This window comes from Zonotrichia leucophrys, chromosome 20 (genome assembly GCF_028769735.1).
Source record: "Zonotrichia leucophrys gambelii isolate GWCS_2022_RI chromosome 20, RI_Zleu_2.0, whole genome shotgun sequence".
NCBI classification, from domain to species: domain Eukaryota; kingdom Metazoa; phylum Chordata; class Aves; order Passeriformes; family Passerellidae; genus Zonotrichia; species Zonotrichia leucophrys.
The window spans coordinates 6,788,410-6,806,315 of record NC_088189.1 but is presented as its reverse complement, the minus strand read 5'-3'; the positions used below and the strand labels follow the sequence as shown (position 1 = coordinate 6,806,315).

General features: G+C 56.6%; 2 protein-coding genes across 5 annotated transcripts; both read left to right on the top strand.

Moving 5' to 3' along the window:
* The first annotated feature begins 12 nt into the window (after positions 1-12).
* ZGPAT (zinc finger CCCH-type and G-patch domain containing) lies at positions 13-7,552 on the top strand. Its single transcript, XM_064730294.1, has 6 exons — positions 13-1,008; positions 1,709-1,842; positions 2,541-2,699; positions 3,699-3,830; positions 4,587-4,998; positions 5,439-7,552. Exons 1-6 carry the CDS (start codon positions 365-367, stop codon positions 5,575-5,577), a joined length of 1,620 nt encoding a protein of 539 aa, XP_064586364.1. The 5' UTR covers positions 13-364; the 3' UTR covers positions 5,578-7,552.
* Positions 7,553-7,644: 92 nt separating this feature from the next.
* On the top strand, positions 7,645-15,710 carry LIME1 (Lck interacting transmembrane adaptor 1). Of its 4 annotated transcripts, XM_064729998.1 has the most exons (8): positions 7,656-7,756; positions 7,881-7,951; positions 9,936-10,183; positions 11,805-11,949; positions 12,418-12,466; positions 12,552-12,636; positions 12,795-13,228; positions 13,454-15,710. In XM_064729998.1, exons 4-8 carry the CDS (start codon positions 11,834-11,836, stop codon positions 13,838-13,840), a joined length of 1,071 nt encoding a protein of 356 aa, XP_064586068.1. In that variant the 5' UTR covers positions 7,656-7,756; positions 7,881-7,951; positions 9,936-10,183; positions 11,805-11,833; the 3' UTR covers positions 13,841-15,710. The 4 variants fall into 4 exon arrangements, with proteins under 4 accessions (XP_064586067.1, XP_064586069.1, XP_064586068.1 ...); XM_064729997.1 differs by having other exon boundaries at positions 7,645-7,951; XM_064730000.1 differs by lacking the exon at positions 9,936-10,183.
* The last annotated feature ends 2,196 nt before the right edge of the window (positions 15,711-17,906 follow it).

Below are 17,906 nucleotides of genomic sequence, written 5' to 3'. Positions count from 1 at the left end.
GGAGGCGGCTCGCAGGGACTGAGGCGGCTGAGGGCGCGGTGGCGGCTCAGGGAGGCGCTTCAGCCCTGGGGCTGAGGGAGCGCCCAGGCTGCGGGAGGAGCGGTGCCGTGCGGGAGCCCGGTGGGCGAGAGTGGGGAGAGGGCAGGGCCAGGCCCGGCCTCTCCTCGGACTCTCCCGTCGCCTCCTGCCGCCTGTTTCCAGCAGGAGCATCGCCCTGGTCATTCCCGAGGGAAAGAGCGGGACGGCGGGGTAGATGTCGCTTCTGCGGGCGAGGACTTGTTATCCAGAAGTGCTTGAGTGAACTCTGAATGTGTTTTGAGTTCGCGGAGAGGACGCGGGCAGCAGCGCCTTTCCTGTGCTGAGGATGGATGAAGAGAGTCTGGAAGCGGCGATCCAGACCTACAACGCCCAGCTGGAGCAGGTGGAGCTGGCGCTGGGGGCGGGCCAGGACCCATCGCAGCACTCGGACCTGATCCAGCTGCAGGAGGATTTGAAGCAGCTCATAGAACTGACCGAGTCGAGCCTGGTGGCTGTGAAAAAGAGCAAACTTCTGGCCACTTTGGACACAGATGCCTCCTCCTCCTCCCCAGCAGCTGTCCCAGGGCAGGATCCCCACCTGGAGAGCTCTGCCCAAGATGAGGAATATGCTGCTTTTAAGGAAGCCATTGCTGGGCTTGGAACAGATGAGGAGCCTCCAGCTGATGACAACGGGATCTCCTCAGAGAGAGAGGGAGAAACGGGGGATAAATCCAAATCAAAGTGCAGTGAGGAGGAGGAGGAGTCTGAGAGAGAGGAGGAGGAGGAGGAGTTGAGTGGGATGAAGGTTAAAGCCCCCTACTACAGCTCCTGGGGGACCCTGGAGTACCACAATGCCATGATTGTGGGGACAGAGGAGCTGGAGGATGGCAGTGCAGGGGTCAGGGTGCTCTACCTGTACCCCACCCACAAGTCCCTGAAGCCTTGCCCCTTCTTCCTGGATGACAAGTGCAGATTTAAGGAGAACTGTCGGTAAAGAGAGAGGGGTGGGAGGGTTCAGAGGGACAAACCTCCTCCCCAAGTGCTCTGCGTGCCTTTCTCACCCAGAGAAATTGTGCCTTGGTGTTTTTGAAATGTGCTGTGGGGAGCAGTGGCATCACTTTGGCTGTTCTCCATAGCTGATCACAGGTGAAGTGGAAATTCCTGTGGGAAAGGTGCACAGGTGTTACATAACTGAGTGGCTGAATTAACAACTGATGGAGTGTTTTAAAACAAAACACCCAGGTCTGTGGGTGATGCACACATTCCAGTTGCACTGGGGGGGCTTGGATGTTTCTGGGGATCTATTTGGGGCTCTGTTTTTGGGGATCTTCCCCAGGATGAGCCTCAGTGGTGTGTGAAGGTGCTGGGCTGTGAGGCTCACCTCTGTGAAGGTGCTGGGCTGGAGCCCTGCCTGTCTCTGATCCCATTTATCCCCAAATCCATGAATTTTTTAATTGGATGTGTCACCAACAAGGAAGTTTAATTCTCTGGGGTGAGATGCATTCTTTGTCCCATGACATAAACAACATGTCTAAGGTGCAACATGAACAACTTCAGGGAAGTTTGACCACGTGCTGTTGTAATTATAATTGTGGTGAAGGTTCCTCAGCCCTGACACTCGTGTGCATTTCCTTTGAGGAAGGAAGGAATGGATTTTCATTTGACACCTCCTGTTCCTCCTTCCCTGCAGGTTTTCCCATGGCCAGGTGGTGTCCGTGGAGGAGCTGCAGCCCTTCCAGGAGCCCGACCTGAGCAGTCTGGGGGTGGGCTCAGCCTGCCTGGCCAAGCACACTGATGGCATCTGGTACACGGCCAAAATCACCGGTGAGGGGCCCAGGGGGAAGGGGGAGGCTGAGGTTTGTGTGGATCTAAAACTTGGCTGCTGTGGTTAATGACAGAAAACCAGAAACTGTGTGGCTGCTGCCCTGAACTCAAAGTCTTGGCCTAGCAGAGGAAACAGGCTGAGTTTTGTCAGGCTAAAAGAGAGAATTGACTGGGAAGTAGGAGATAAAGAGCAAGAATGTGGAAAGGAAATGACTGCGGGGTCATTAACTGCTCCAGGGAGGGGCTGCAGGAATTTACATGTCTAGTAGGTGAGAATGGCAATAATCTGGTCTTGTTTAAACAAAAACCTGGGGAGCTGGCCCTGCCCAGCAGCTGCTGATACAGGCTTCCTTCTGTCCTGGGAAGGGGAAGGGTTTATTCCCTCTTTCCATCTTTCTTTTAACTGTTATTAAATCAGAAGGGAACAAGTCTAACTTCTATTAATTCCATTTCTCAGCAGCCCATCTTTCTTGATTTGTAGAGATAAATTTCTGGGTATCAACACAGGCATTGTGGAAATAGCTTTTGGTTGCAGTGGGTGCTTCCCTCTCCCAGACAGAAATAAAAATCACAGATTAAACCCAGGATTTTCTAGAACTGTTCCTTGGGCCTCCCCCCATCCTGTGTTGTTCTGCTGGAGCTGACTCTGGTTTAGCTCCCTGTGTGCTGGAGCTCTGTCCTTGCTGTTCCCTCTGTAGATGTGGACAGTGGCTACTACACGGTGAAATTTGACTCCCTGCTCCTCAAGGAGGCCGTGGTGGAAGGGGACAGTGTCATCCCACCCCTGAGAAGTGAAGATGCTGCTGAATCTGGCGAGTCTGATGAGGACAGTGTGGATGATTCTGGTTATGCCAAAGGTAAGGGAGTGGGGAGAAAGTGAGCAAAAGTGACTTGGGATTTTGTTCTGCTTTTCTCTGGGACTGGCTGGCTGTCCTGGAGCTCTCACTCTGAGTGTCCCACCTCTGATGGAAGACCAGATCTCTTTATGTGTTCCTGAAAGATTGAGAACAGTAACTGGCTGTTCTGCCATAACTGCAAACTAAAATCTTTGTTTTGTGCAAATCCCTGGGCTAATGAAGGCTGGAGGTTTCCATGGGAACTCCCCACACAAGGAAGAAGAGGGTGTGATATTTTGGAATTCCAGGCTCTGAGCCTCATTCTTACATGTCTGGCTGAGCTGAGTTAATAAGTGAATCAGAATTTCTCATCCCTGGGAGCTCCATGACTCAGGAATGTGAGACCCAAGGAAATGTTGGGTCCTTCTGGTGCCTGGATGAGGCTGCAGGAACAGCCTTGCCCTGTTTTACTGCTGAAAGGTGACACAGAGAGCACCCAAGTGACTTCTTGGAAGGTGCACAGGCAGCACTGTCCCTCTGGTGGTGCCACAGCTGCATCACAGGGACAAAGTCGTGTCCTAGAGCTCTTCACATTTAACCTGACAGAGGTTATTGGATCCTAATAACACAAAATTAATGCTGTGGCCTGGAGGAGCCTCATACCAGAGACTGGAGGCACAGGATAAGTGTTAGGTGTCACTGTGTTAAATTCTACTCAGATGTGTACATTGTTCTGTATTACCATCCTGGAAGGAAGGAAAAGAATCATAAAACTCCTGGGTGATTCTGCCTGGATCTGGGAGGTGGTATGTGCATTAAATCAAGTGAAACCTCACATTTCAGCCACTCCTGTGCAGTGTTCATGGAAGGTGACAATCCAATTAGAACTGAGTAAAGCTGGAGCATGACCAAATGCTTTTAGGGTTGGAGAAGTGAATTGCACTGTCCTGTGAGGGATGCTGCACACAGCAGCTTTACTCACAATTCCTGTTTCACTGATTCTCCTCTTGTGTTCCACAGTGATAGACTCAGGGGTTCCAGAGAATGGGGAATGGACCCCAGCCTGCAGCTCCTCTTTTGGTGGCTGGGAGGCCCACACTCGTGGCATTGGCTCCAAGCTGCTTGTTCAGATGGGATATGAGTTTGGAAAAGGTAAGGGGAGAGGGTGCTCCTGGGGCTGGTAAGGAAAACCCAAGATTTTGGTTGAAACCAGAACTTTGCTGTGCTGAAAGGCCACGTGGCTGAGGCTCAGGCAATGTGGTAGATCCCAGCAGGGTTGGAGGGAAGAGGGATGAGTTATTTCATGGAAGTGCAGGCATGTGGGGCACCAACCCTGTATGGAAATGGCAAACAGTGGAGGCACCTGGGAGCACGGTGAGGCTGATGATCAAAGCTGTGAGAACCTTGTGGAATGTTCAAAGGCTGGAGGTGGAGGGGAGCTGATCTGCAAAGCTTCTGATGTCTGTGCTAATGCATCTCCTGGCCTGACACAGACTTCAAAGCCTGCTGAACTCGCTGCTCCCACCCAAATTGCATCGAGCCTTGGGGGCTCTGGGAGGGCCTCTGTGTCTCCGGTCCTCCCAGAGGAACCAAACCAGTTTGAAGCAGAACCTGGCTTGGGTTCTTCCAGAGGAACCAAACCAGTTTGAAGCAGAACCTGGCTTGAGAAGCTGAGGATGTGAGGCTGAACCTGGTTTCACAGAAACCAGCCTGACGGATGGCCTCGGGCTTGGAATCACAAATCTCCTGCTGTGAAAGGCTCCTGGCCTGGCCTTTTCTGGTCCCCTTGGCTCGGACAGAAGTTGTAACTTTTGGTACCTCAAAAGTTTTAAGCTTGTGACAATGTGAGCTTGTGGTGGGAGGTGCCTCAGAGGGAGGATGCTGTAATGACTCGGAGTCTCCCCTCAGGCCTAGGGAAGAATGGCGAGGGCAGAGTGGAGCCAGTGCAGGCTGTGGTGCTCCCTCGAGGGAAGTCTCTGGACCAGTGTGCTGAGGTGCTGCAGAAGAAGAAGCAGGGGAAGCTGGAGCCAGGGAAATCGAGGAAATGCCGGGCAAAGGGAGGCAGCTCTGGGCAGCCGGGCGGCCGCAAGGCCCCGCGCAACGTCTTTGACTTCCTGAACGAGAAACTGTGCGGGAAGAGCGCCGGGGACAGGGCTGGGGGCATGGCCCTGCCCCAGAGGAACAGCAAAGAGATCTACCATGCCAGCAAGAGCACCAAGAAGGCCCTGAGTGTCAGCCTCTTCCAGACCACGGAGAAGATTGAGCAGACGCAGAGGGATATCAGGGGAATCCAGCAGGCCCTGGCGCGCAACATCGGGAGGTAGGAAGATGTTCTTTGGGATGCAGTTTGTGGTGCTTCTGGGGAGGGGTGGGCTTGGAATGAGGTGTGGGAGGAACAAGTGAAATGTGTCTGGATGGGATTTAAGGGGAAGTGGAGGAGAGAGTTCAATGTGTGCTTCAGACCAGTGGACACTGCCAGATGTGTCTGGGGCAGATGTGTCTGAATTCAGGCTGTGGCAAAGAGAGGAGCTCTCTGAGGAAAGGTGCTGGAGTCCTTCTTGTGCCCACTCCTGCAGCATTGCTGTTGAGGGTCCCAGGAGGACATTCTCTAGCCCAGATAGTGCTGAGCATCAGGTTACTCCTGGCTTTCAGCAGATCCCTTGAGCTAATCCTGCAGGAAATGGCAAACTCTCTTGGGATGGAACAAGCCCTTGATCTTACCATGCAGGATGACATTGCCACTGTGCTTTTTGCTTTCAGGCACAGCATTGCTGCAGCTCAGCTGGAGGAGAAGCTGGCTAATGCCCACAAGCAGCTGGGGCAGCTGCAGGCCCAGGAAGCCAGGCTACAGCGGGAGCAGAAGAAAGCAGACACCCACAAGAAGATGACTGAGTTCTAGGTGCTGAGGAAGGTGTTGGACTGCAGGAGTTGTCCTTCTGGTGCTCCTGGCCTCAGAGTCTCAATGAGCTGTCCTGCTCTGCTGGGCCTCAGGCTGCTCAGCCTAAAACTGGGCAAAAAAGCAGCAGTTTCTGGATGCTTCTGAGCTCTTCTGGGAGGGGGAGTAGTGCACATCCGTCCAGCCCTGAAAGCATTCAGTGAGTTGGGCCTTGGATGAGGCCTAGCTACAAGGGATACAATTCTCTGCTCTCTTGCACACTTCTTTCCTTCATTTTCCCTGCAGCAGCAGCTCCATCCAGAGTCTGTGGCTGCTCAGGTGATAACACTGCTGGCTACAAACCAGCTGAGGGGGCTTGGACAGCCCCACATCCTGCCAGTAACTGTGGCTTCTGTCTGTGGCCACCTGCCAAGCACAGGTGCAGGCAGGGTCCCAACCATGGCTGGGTGAAAACATCAAAGGTCAAGTGCTTTAGCTGCTCTCTGCCTTCTGGTTTTTACTGTGGGATTGATCTGAGAACTCCATTTCTGGGGGGAGCAAGTTCTTTGTAGCCCTAGTGTAAGGAAGGGACAGAAAACGGACAGCTCAGAGGTGGAACCAGCAGCCTGGAGCATCAAATTTCAGCAGTTTGACTGTTGGGGTATCCCAGGCCATGCTGTAGCCAAACTCACTGGCTTGGCATGGAAAACTGCCTGGTTCCTCAAGTAGAGTGCCATAGCTGGGGGAATAAGCCAGCAGCATATCAGAATTCCCAAACCTATCCAGGAACAGCTCCACAGGGAACCTTGTGATTTTTGCCACCATCAGTTGGGGTTTTCTGCCCAAGGTGGCTCACTGAGCATGGGTCCTTTTACTAAAGAACCTCAGGACCCAGACCCAGGTTGGACTGGGCCCTAGGTGAGCACAAGGAGCAGGATCTGTATGAGCCCAGTGTGCAGCCCTGCAGTGGCAGAGCTTGGGCTGGGCTGGAAGCAGGCCAGGCAAGCAAATGCTCTTCCCTGCCATGTGGAAAGTGGACAGGAAGGATGTCCTCTCCCCTTGGTTACATTCTGTATTGGTGGTGGCCAGTCCTTGCCTCAGAGATGCTGGTTTCATCATCTGGTGGGATTTCTGCATTGCAAAGGCTTTTTTTTTGAAAACAAAAATAGTTTGCAATTCATGCCAGTATCTTAAGGACACCATTTTTTTTTAACTTAAGGAACCAATTTCCTTTTATTCTGTGAGTAATTTTTCTAATGAAAAGATTCCTTTAGTATTCTCTGTTTTATCTACCCTAAGAACAGATTAAAAACAAGCTGTCAGCCTGGGCAGGGCAGTGCCTGATCTGCAGGGTCAGGCTGCCAAATGAGCAAGAAAATCTGAGACTGAAGAAGATATGATCAGAGCTGTTCAGGTTGTGTGGGATTTCACATTGCTGCAGACACACCTCAGAAACACAGCGACACAGCAAAACCAAACAAGATGAACATCTTCAGGAAACCTGTGGGAGTGAGTCTGTGCTCCTGAAGAGCACCTGGATGGTGCTGTGATCCTGGTGGGTGTGGGATGTGTCATGGGCTGCCTCAGTTCCATCAGTTCCCATTGGAATTGGCTGTTCTGTCCTCATTGTTCTGAATTCGTGTTCTTCACACACCAGGCTCAACTCAAGGGTTTAACAATGGCCCTTCCCTCACAAATGACTGTTTGTTTCTCTCACTTGAGTGCTAAGTGGTGACAAGGATTAATGTGCCCAGCTTAGCATGGATGCTCGCTGAAGTGGCCCGTGACTGGAGAGCTGAGCTGGGCAGAGAAAACTTGGGGGTTTATTTTGTGCTCTGAGACTGTTTAACATCATCATAATCTCTTTAGGAACTGGGTGAATGAGCCCCGTGTCTTTGCTCAGTCCTGTTTTGACCCTTCCTTGGGATCTCCACAGCCTGTCACCTCCCACCCAGCGCAGTTCACATCCCCGATGAATAAAGTTGGTGTTTCTTTTTTCCTCCTCTCTCCTTGTAAGGCGTTGTTCATTTGCAAGGTAATGATGATCTGGTGCTCCCCGTTCTTGCCTTACATCGCCCTGAGCTCCGGGAGGAGCCGGGCGGGGCAGAGGCTGCTCGGTGTGCTGAGCTTCCCGCCCCGGCTGCGAGCACAGACCCAGCCTACCCCGGGCTGCAGCCGCCACCTCCGAGGCCAGGAAGCTGTGGTGGGTGTGCTCGGTGTCTGCTCACAGCCGGCTGCTCCTCAGGGAGAGCTCAGATCGGGATGTTGGAAATGTGCGGGAGGCTCTGACTGGGACTTGCTGTGGGATAAAATATGAAATTCTCCAGGCTGGCCAGCAGGGAAGAGAGCATGATTGGATCCCTGCGCTCCACACTCACCGGATTTTGAGTTTCTGCAAGTAAGTGGTGGTGGCTTTCCTGCCTGGGAAATGAGGAATCTGCAGCTAAACTGAGAGGGAAATATCTTAAACCCCCCAAAGTATAGAGAAGTCACAGCATTGTCAGAGATGCTCTTGGGGCTGGATAGACTGGACAGGCAGGATTCCAGCTCTGCTCTGCTCTGGGAAGCCTCAGCTGGTTCAGCTTTGTGAGCTGGGCTCCAAGCTGTGTCTTTCAATGTTTTGTGCTCTGTAGCTGGGCTTGAGAGGGAAGCAAAGGTGGTGGAGCTTGGCAATACTGCTGGGATTCCATGGCTGGGGTCTGGAGGCTGAGTGGGAGCCAATTATTTTGGGGTGAATGAATTCAGTTCAGAGGCGTGTGGCATTGTGGAAATTTCCAGTTGTTTTGTGGGGAGGGGGACAGGAGTTTTGGTGGTGTGTGCAATGGGAAAGTGCTGAGTGCCTGTCTCTGGGTGAGGAGGCTTGAGAACGGGACCCCTGAAATGCTGTCTTCTGAAAACCTAAGATGATGTAGAAGTAGTGCATGTGTGGCCAAGGAAACCTGGAGAAGACACATCTCCTTCACACAGCCATGCTCTAGTTTGGAATCTGGCTTCCCATAACAGCAACTCTGAGCTCTCTGTTGGTCTGCTGTGGCTGAGCTCTGCAGAAAACCTCTTGAGATTATTCTTGCCTTAAAAAAGCATTTTTCTGCCCAAGTGAGTGTTCAGCAACCAGGGAAGGGCAGGAAGAAAGAAAAGTGCTGAAATGGGGTCAGCCTCGAGCAGAGCCCTGTGGTGTGGGCTGACAGTCATTCACCTGAAACTTTTAAAGTTGTGTTTTCTCAAAAGCCACTCCAGCATGTGAGCAGCGATCAGAACTGCAGCTAGAAGTCTGCATCCAAGTTTTCAGGCATTTGGGTCTGGCATTTAGAAGTATGGGTGGCACTTTCTAAATGAAAAGCCCCCAGAGGTATTTGACCGTGAAATCTCATTACGGAGAATAAGCAAAGTGGGTGAGATCTCATGCCTGCTTTTTTGAAATAATCTTAAAATTCACTAATTGCACCCCATGGTCCAGGGCAGATTCAGTGTTGTGACTGACTGTAAACAGATCTTTCACTTTTTGTAATTGAAGAGAAAAAAAATCTGTCTACTTCTGCTTCTTGGGCCTTTTTTGAAGCACAACTCCCTGGGGTACCTGAGCAGAGTTTGCTGCAGCTGTGTGCACAGTTGCTGATGGAAATCAGCTCAAAATGTTCCTCTTGGTTTTGTGCAAATAGGCTTTGAGTAGCTGTGCAGACTTTTTTCTTGCCACCCTGCACTGAAGACCGTGTGGTTTTATCTGGGGAGATGAATCAGAGGCCAGGCAGAATCATCACCAGCAGCGCTTGGTTTTGCAGTGAATTTAATCTTGCTTTCAGGAAGCCCAGATGAAAAACTTGCACCTTTCATAGGACTCACAAAAAACTCCCACATCCTGGAGTAACAGCCCATCTGCCTTGAGGGTGCCTGTGCTGGGGTGTCACACACGGAGGGGAGAGATCCCTGCTCAGGGCTGTGGGTGCTGTCACACGTACGCAACGGCTGTGACCGCCCTCGCCTTCAAAGCCACCGGGGCTGGGCTGGGCTGGCAGAGCCGGCGCCTTTGAAACGCCTCTGCTGAGCCTCCAGCCCCGGGGAGCAGCCCCAGGGCAGGGAGATCGATAACTTCATCGGCAGGAAACCCAGGTGTTTGCCTTGCAAACCTGCCCAGTCCTACCTGTCGTTAGTCAGGGGTTCTGCTTGCAAATCTGTGGGTTTGGGAGACCCAAGGTGCTGTCCTTAAAAAGTGGCTTCTCCTGGTGGCTGCTGATCCTGAGCACTGAGGAGGATGCACTGCACAGTTTCACTGTTCAGAAATCCTGGAGCAACCATCAACCTGCTCTACAGAAAATAGGCCAGAAGAATTTTTCTGTGCTCATTCCTACTCAAGGAAGTCTCTCCTTCCAATCTTCAAAATTCAGGGATGGAAAATCCCCCTGCTGTGGGATAAGCTGCCCCGTGTGCGCCTGCCTCAGCATGCTGAAAGCTCCCACCTGGATTCCAACATCACACCAGCTCCTGGCCATCAAACCTCGCTAGAACTTTGCTCAACTCCAGAGCCTGCTCAGCTCTGCCCTGCTCCTGCAGCCCATGATCCCATCCCTCTAATGAGCTGAACGAGCCCAGCGAGGAGCTCCAGGCTCTGTCTAACACACCGGCCCTGTTGCAGGTAATCCCAATAATTAAAGTGTGCTCAGACAGAAAAGCTGTGTTGTCTAATTAAAACGTTGGAAAGGGAACAGCCTCCCCTTCCCAGCTCTGATCTAAGCCAGTCTGTCCAGCCTGGTTAGCCCTTAAAACCTCTCTGTCTCACTTTCTACCTTGAAATAATTGCTCTCCAGGGTTCATGCTTCAGTCAGGGCAGTTTCCAAAGGCATGGGAAGTTCTTAGATAAAAGGATGCTCGCAGATAAAAGGGTGCTGCAAATGGGCAGAGACCTTCTGGATATTGGGGTAAAAATGTGCCAGAGATGCTGTGTGACCCAGAGTGCAGGGGAGAGGGGAGCTCCTGTGGGTCTGCAGTAGCTTTTGAGATTTACACAAGGCAGGGTGGCTTCTCACCAGAGCTCATCTGGATGAAGATATGCAAGAGGGTGAGTGAGAGGCGCTCAGCACGTCCCTCTGGATCTCTGGGTTCCCATCTGTGCTGGTGGAAGCTGATCCTGCTCAGCTCTGCCCAGGGACCCTACTGCTGGCCCCTTCTGGATCAGCTACCGTGCCTTCTTGAAGCTGTGTTTTACTCCAGGAACTGCCTCCATCTCCTTTCAGATCAGGCATTTCTCGGGTGCTGGTGAGAGGCCAGGCTGTTTTTGTAGAGCAGGGTGCACAGAGCTGAGCTGTGCAGAGCTGGGAGCCGCAGACACCGGTGAAGGGCTGTCAGCTTTTGCTTTGGGTTTGCAGTGTGCTGGCAGCAGAGCAGGGATGGGGATGGTGGCAGGGAAATGATGGGACAGAGTCACCAAAAGCCTCCTGGGGAAGGAGGTGATCCTGACAGGCTGGGGAGCACCCGTGCTTTGTGTCAGGACACCCTCCTGCACTGCCGCCGTTTGCAGGGGATGATTTTTGCCCTGAGGAAAGCACAGGGACAAGGGCTGGGGTTGGGCAAGGCACAGCTTTAGGCACAGGAAAGGGGTGGAAAATGGGGAGTTTTCTGCTCTGTGTCACTGTAGAGAGTGGCTGCAGAGCTGGGGTTGTGGTGGCACAGGGAATGTGTGAATCCATTGCAGAGGGAGGGTGTCCTGGTGTGTTCTGCTGAGGCCAGGGCATGAGGAGGCAGAGGAAGGAGATGCTGAAGCTCCCCTTGTTTCCAGGAAATTGAGTCATACCGCCTGTCCTTACTGGCCTCCCCTATGCTCAGGAGCGGTGTCACCCCCATCCCACAGCCCAGATTGGTGTCCTGGTGTCCCCTGAAAGCACTCTGTCATTCCTAGGGTGTCTCCAGAGGGTTTTCACGGCTCCTGGACATCTCCTTTTCACCATTTCTGTGAGCTCGAATCCCGCTGGTTTTGTTGGATTGTTTTTTTCAAAAGGAACCAAAATCTAAACTTTTCCCTGGTGGTGACAGAGCACACAGTGCCAAGTGTCCACATGGGGCTGGGCACTGGAGGTGTTACGGTGACTCTGGGGACAGCAATTGCTGGCCAGAAAATGGGACACCCAGTGAAATGTCCCCATCCAGAGCATCCAGAGAGATGCCCTGCAGGGAGATGGTACTGCAGGGGTCCCTGGGGGTAACAGAGCACCATTCCAGCAGCTCCAGGCTGAACCCCAGCTCGTGTTCTCTCTCCTCAGAGCTCAGTGGTGCTGCCAGCGGCTCCCCCATGGCTGCAGCCAGCGGCGAGGGGACAGCAGGGACTCGGCTGCTGCCAGCTGGCACTGCCCTGGCCCTGCTCGGTGGCCTGGTCTACCTGGGCACCCTGTGTGCTGCCTGCAAACGGTACGTGCTGCCCATGGCTCCTCCACTTTCCCTCCTGGGGCTGGGTGGGGCTGGGGACCCCTCGGTGGCATTTGGTGGGGACTCTGTGTGCAGCCATCCTGAGCTGGGATCGTGGGATCTGCTGCTCTGCTCACCCCAAATCCTCACCTGCACCCCAGTGCAGCTCTGCCTGGCTTGATCCTGCATCTCTGTGTGTCACAGCCCCCTGGAACAGCCCCTATGCCCAAAAACCTCAGAGGAGCAGCCCAGAGAGGGCTGAGCTGCGAGCAGCAGGGGCAATGCCAAGGGTGGTGCCCTGCACAGCTCAGTGGGGTGCAGGATGCGATTGTGATGTCCCCAGGCAGCACAGAGCCTGCTGTGGGGCAGGGAAGGAGCAGGATGTGGGTTTGGGAGTGCCACACTGGGACCCCTGCTCCTCACCCCTGGCTCTGCCACCTGCCCTGGGCTCAGCCCCACCTCTCCCTGCAGGAAGGGCAGGAAGAAGGTCGCTCTGGACGGGGTGAAGCTCGTGGAGGAGGTAAGAGCACATCTGGGGGGCAGGATGAGCCCTGGGGGTGCTCTGGGCTCCCAGCCCAGCCTGAGGGTGTCTGTCCCCCCATCAGGCCCTGCTCTGCCAGACACAGCTGCGCTCACTCAGCAAGTCGGACACGAAGCTGCACGAGCTGTACCGGGTGAAGGTCAGGGATGGTGAGTGCCCTGGAGCAGGGGGAGCCCGAGGGGCTGGTGGCCCTTGGCAGCTCCCTGCAGTCCCCAAGCTGCCCATCATGCCCATCACAGACGTGCCACAGCGCTGGCACAGGGCTTGGTGCCTGCTGCATCCCCTCATTTCCTCTTCTCTCCCACAGTCCAGCGTCCGGCCAGCCTGGATCTCCCCGGTGCCGCGGCCCCTGGGGGTGAATCCCTGCACAGCTCTGGCCTCCTGCACCGTGAGCTGCCCCAGATCCCCGTCCCTGAGCCCCCGGCCACCTCCCCAGCCCCTGACCAGACCTACTCCAACCTGCTCTTCACCCCTCTGCGCAAACCGGCGCCAGACGCTGTCTATGAGTGCCTGGCAGTGGGGGACGAGGGCACCCCGGTGCCCCCCAGTGTCACCCCGGTGCCCCCCATGCCAGCTGGCACCCAGCTGTCCCCTCCACGGGCTGGGCACGGCGCAGCTGATTACGCCTGTGTCCATAAAGTGAAGAAGGTGGTGTCGGTGGAGGTGCAGGATGGGGCTGTGGCAGGACCCTCTGGAGCACAGCACGGCTGGGATGGCACAGGCAGTGCCCCTCATGCCAAGGTACACTCTGGGGGACAGCAGGGATGGGGCACATGGTGGGGGGGTTATTTAATTCCATCTCTCCTGGCTGTGCCCATGTGTGGGGCAGGGTATAAGTTAGGATGCACTGCCAGCATCCTCCTGGGGTGCTGTCAGAAGATGGGGGGAACAAAATCATGAGGGTACCCTGCAGTGGGCAGGGATTGGCCCCAAACCTCCACCCAAAAAAAAAATTTCCTTTTGCAGCTGGAGGAGATGTATTCAACAGTGTGCAAAGCCACCAAGAAGAAATCCCAGGTCCCTGCATCAACCCCAAGGGCTGTGAAGGACGGGGGATCTGGGGGGCCACCCCCGTGCCAGCAGGAGGGGGCCCCGGCAGCCCCAGGCCCCCCTGACCCCTGTTATGAGTCCATCAATGACAGAGCATGGACTGCCCAGGCCCGTGGCCCCGAGCCTGACTACGAGGCTGTGGACATTCACTGGAAGAAGGCAGCAAAAGGGGCCAAGCCAGGGAAGGGCTGTGTGCCTGAGAACCTCTATGAGAGTGTGGTGGATGTCTGGGCAGGGGGGTCCCAGAAAGGCTCTGCCCGCACAGCAGCCAACGGGCTGCAGGTTTACATCACCAACCTATAGCCCCCAGGAGCAGGGGCAGTGCCACAGGGGAGCCCACCTGGCTGGGCACCACTGGGTGCCAAAGTGACAGGTGCCAGCACCCCTGTGCCCACCCTGTGCCCTGCACTCACTCTCTGTACATATTTCCTGTTACTTTTCTATGAGTGTCTTTGTCCCATTCCAGCCCAGCTGGTGCCAGCAGTGGTGGGATGTCCCAGCATGGGCAGTTTGGGGGTGCTGGGTGGGACCCCAGTGAGAGAGGGCTGGCACTGGCACCAAGATGGGAACAGGGTGGGGACCAGTCACGTTTTGGGGCAGGGGGGTGACGGGGCTGCAGCCAGCCCCCTGCCTTGGGCTGCAGGATCAGATCCCCATCAGGAGGTTTCTGCCATGCCTGAGGGTCTCTGTGCTCCTCACACTGCCTGGGGGAGAGCAGGGCCTCCTCCAGCCCCCAGGAAACCCTGAGAAGCTTTGCCCCAAATCACAGAATATCCCTTGTTATGGGGAGATGGGGTCAGCCCTGTGCCTCCATGGAATCATAGGATATCCAGAGCTGGAAAGGACCCACAAGGGATCGAGTCCATCTTCTCACCCTGCACAGGACTACACAGAAATGTCACTGGTGTGGGCTGTGGGCTCTGCTCCATCCTCCATCCCCACCCTCTCAGACCCGTGCAAGGGTGTATCCATGGGTCACCATTAAAAGGCTGAGAGAAAGTTTACACTCCTAAACCGAGTCTAAATCCCTGATTCTGAGGGCTCTTTCTGCTGCTGGTGCAGCTGGTGCTGAGGGAGCAGCTTTGAGCACAACGTGTCAGTGAGTGCACCAGCCCTGCATGGGTGGTTTGGCACCTCTGAAATGGGGACACACAGCCATCAAGAGCTGCTCTTTGGGAGGATCTGTGCCACAGCAGAGCCTTGCACAGGGCTGTGGTACAAACCAGGCTCAGCATTTGCTTCCTTGCTCACCTCCCCATCACTGCTGTGGGTCCTGCAGCCTCCGTGTGCCAAAAAATCCTGGGTGAGCTGCATGTGTACCAGAGCTAAACCTCCCCTCCTCTCCTCCCCGGTGGAGCTGCATATCCGTGCCCCAAGGGACGCGGTGGCAATGACGGTGTGACAATGACGGTGTCGCTGTCACACGGCCAGCGGCTGCCTGGCCTCGTGGCACGACGGCCTGGTGTGGCTGGGGCGGGGTGGAGCCCCCGTGCCGTGCCGGGCCGTGCCGTGCCAGGCTGTGCGGCAGGAAGCGCCGCGCCTCCCCTCAGCATCTTTGCCCGTGCACCGCGGCGGGTGAAGAGATTAACACCGAAAACGCAGCGCTCAGCAAACCCCGCTGGAGGTGTCAGAGCCGGAGGCACCCCAGGCGCCGTGAGCCAAACCACAGCGGGCCCCGAGAGCTTCTCCCATCCCCCTGCGAGATGGGGGCGCCGATAGAGCGCGGCTGTGCCGCTGCTGCCGCGCTCCGCCTGCTGCCAGGCTGCCACAAGCACGCGTGGGCTCCCCCGCGCTGCCCCGGCCGCATCCTGCCCCTGTTCCCCTTCTCCATCACCCCAGCACTCACGGCTGGGGCCCGCCTGCACCTCCTGAACCCCCGGGAGCTGTTCTGGGCTCTGCTGCCAGGCACGGGAGCTTCATTTCCATGCGGAATCAGTGGGGCTTCGCTCCGGTCCCCGCGTTGCCCATGTGGGTGGGTGGCACAAGTGTGCGAGAGAGTGAGCGGGAGTGCATGAGTGTGAGGGGGTGTGCATGATGTGAGCGGGTGTGCAAGAGTGTGAGTGGTGCCGTTCCCACAAGAGGGAGCGAGCAGGAGCTCACAGAGCACCCGGAGAGGCTGAACGGGGCCGCACGTCCTGTAATCCTCACCCTGTGGGATGTAGCGAGGGGCAGCACACACTGCACGGTGTGACACCCGCACGGTGTGACTGACACCTGCACTGTGTGACACCTACACTGTGTGACACCAGCACTGTGACACCTGCATGGCGTGACACCTACACTGTGATACCTACACTGTGTGACACCCGCACTGTGTGACACCTACACTGTGTGACACCCGCACTGTGTGACACCCGCACGGTGTGACACCCGCACGGTGTGACACCTACACTGTGTGACACCAGCACTGTGACACCTGCATGGCGTGACACCTACACTGTGATACCTACACTGTGTGACACCCGTACTGTGTGACACCTACACTGTGATACCTACACTGTGTGACACCCGCACTGTGTGACACCTGCACTGTGTGACACCTGCACGGTGTGACACCCGCACTGTGTGACACCCGCACACTGTGACACCCGCACGGCGCTGTAGGGCACCCTGTGCCATCAGGACCCGCACCCCCATGTCCCTGCACCCCGCAGCCCGCGCAGCTCTGTGCCTGTCCGGCAGCACAGGGCTCTCCATCCCCCCAAACCTGCCCCACAGCCGAGCAGCTCCGCACCCCGCCAAGCCCCCCATCCCTGGAGCTGACCCTCGTGTGGCACCGTGCCCTGGCAGCCCCGCAGCCCCGGCGGGCAGCCAGGGGGACACGGGCAGCGCGGGCACGGCCGCGATCACTCTGCACGACCCCCTGGGCGAGGGGCATCAGCGCAGTCCGCAGCCAAACCCTGGCAAGGGCACCCGGGTACCACGGGGGTATCTCCCAGGGATGGTGATTTCTGGGGGCGTCCTGTGCAGGGCCAAGAGCAGGACTAAATGATCCTTGCACGGCCTTCCCAACTCAGAAGGTGCCATGACCACGTTTTAAATTTGGGATGTCCCCGTGCCGAGCCCCCCTGCCCGGGCCGGGGTCACCGTGTGCGAGGGTGGGCGATGCCCGTGGAGTTGCACAACACCAGCGGAGCTGCCGGAGCCTCCAGCTCTGCGCTTGGGCCGCCGTTAACCATTAAACCGGAGCGGGGGCGGCCGCGGAGCCTCCCCCGGGCCGCACGGGCTCCTGTGCCAACGGGGGCTGCGGGCTTGGACACCCCAGGCACGGGGCTGATGGGGAATAAACGCTGCTGCGGCTGTGCTCCCCCTGCCGTGCTGGTTTTGGGGCGCCAGGGGTGTCCTGGTTCCCGGTTAATTCCCGTTCCCGTGGCAGGGACACCCCGCGGGCGGCCGTGCCGGGGTGGCACCGGGCGCTTGGCCGGGCTCGGGGGGGTTTTCCCGGTTTGCTGCTTTTTTCGCTCCTAGGAAAACACCCGGGCTTGGCGCAGGGTGGAAGCGGCACCTCCAGCCCCACCTCCAGCAGAGCGGAGAGCGGGGGGTGGCCGAGCCCCCCAGGAGCCGGGCTAGGAACGTCCCCCCTCCCCAGGCAGGGGATCCTGGGGTGCCGCCTCTGCAACCCCAGAGCCCCCGAGCGGCGGGGATCGGCCGTGGGGACAGGCAGGGGGGGGACAGGCGGGGGCCACCATCCGGGGCAGCCGCACGGACTCTGTCCCGGCCTGCAGGGCTGCTCAATCCAGCAGCAGCAGGAGCTGCGGCCCCTCGGAGCCGCCCCGCGGGTTTTGGGGCAGTGAGGGGCAGAACGCGGGTGGGCGAGCCCCCCAAACACCCCGTGCACCCCAAAACCCCCCGCACGCCATGTGTCACGTGGATCCCACAGACCCCCTGCCCTACAGGTCCCTCCTGCCAGCCCAGGCACCCAGGGCACCCCATGCACCCCAGAACCCCCTGCGCCCCACGCACCCCAGGCATTCCATGTACCCATGACATTCCATGCATCCCACACTCACCATGGAGCCCACGCTCCCCATGGAGCCCGCGTACCCTGCGTGCCCCCCACGCCCCTCAGCACCCCAAGAACTTCCTGCATCCCCCGCAGCCCACCCACGCCCAGCCCCGCCATTCTGGGGGGGTTTTGGCACTGATTCCTCGTGGTGGGCAGGACTGACGGGGGAATCAGGGACTTCTTTCCTACTGGGAACGGCGCACACACCCCAAAAGTCCAGACCACACCCCCTTTTCAACAGAAGGTGACTGTAACTTTTGGGGAAGCCCTAGAGCTGATGGGGGAGCCCTACAGGCGAGTTATAGGGGATTTAAAACTTCGCAGAAAACTTTGGGGGGAACCTACAAGTTTTGGGGAGTATAA

Coding starts and splice junctions, on each gene's coding strand:
- ZGPAT (XM_064730294.1), top strand. CDS start 365: ATGGATGAAGAGAGTCTGGAAGCGGCGATCCAGACCTACAACGCCCAG. Junction 1,009..1,708: donor AGATTTAAGGAGAACTGTCG/GTAAAGAGAGAG, acceptor CCTTCCCTGCAG/GTTTTCCCATGGCCAGGTGG. Junction 2,700..3,698: donor TGATTCTGGTTATGCCAAAG/GTAAGGGAGTGG, acceptor TGTGTTCCACAG/TGATAGACTCAGGGGTTCCA.
- LIME1 (XM_064729999.1), top strand. CDS start 11,834: ATGGCTGCAGCCAGCGGCGAGGGGACAGCAGGGACTCGGCTGCTGCCA. Junction 11,950..12,417: donor CTGTGTGCTGCCTGCAAACG/GTACGTGCTGCC, acceptor CTCTCCCTGCAG/GAAGGGCAGGAAGAAGGTCG. Junction 12,467..12,551: donor GGGTGAAGCTCGTGGAGGAG/GTAAGAGCACAT, acceptor TCCCCCCATCAG/GCCCTGCTCTGCCAGACACA.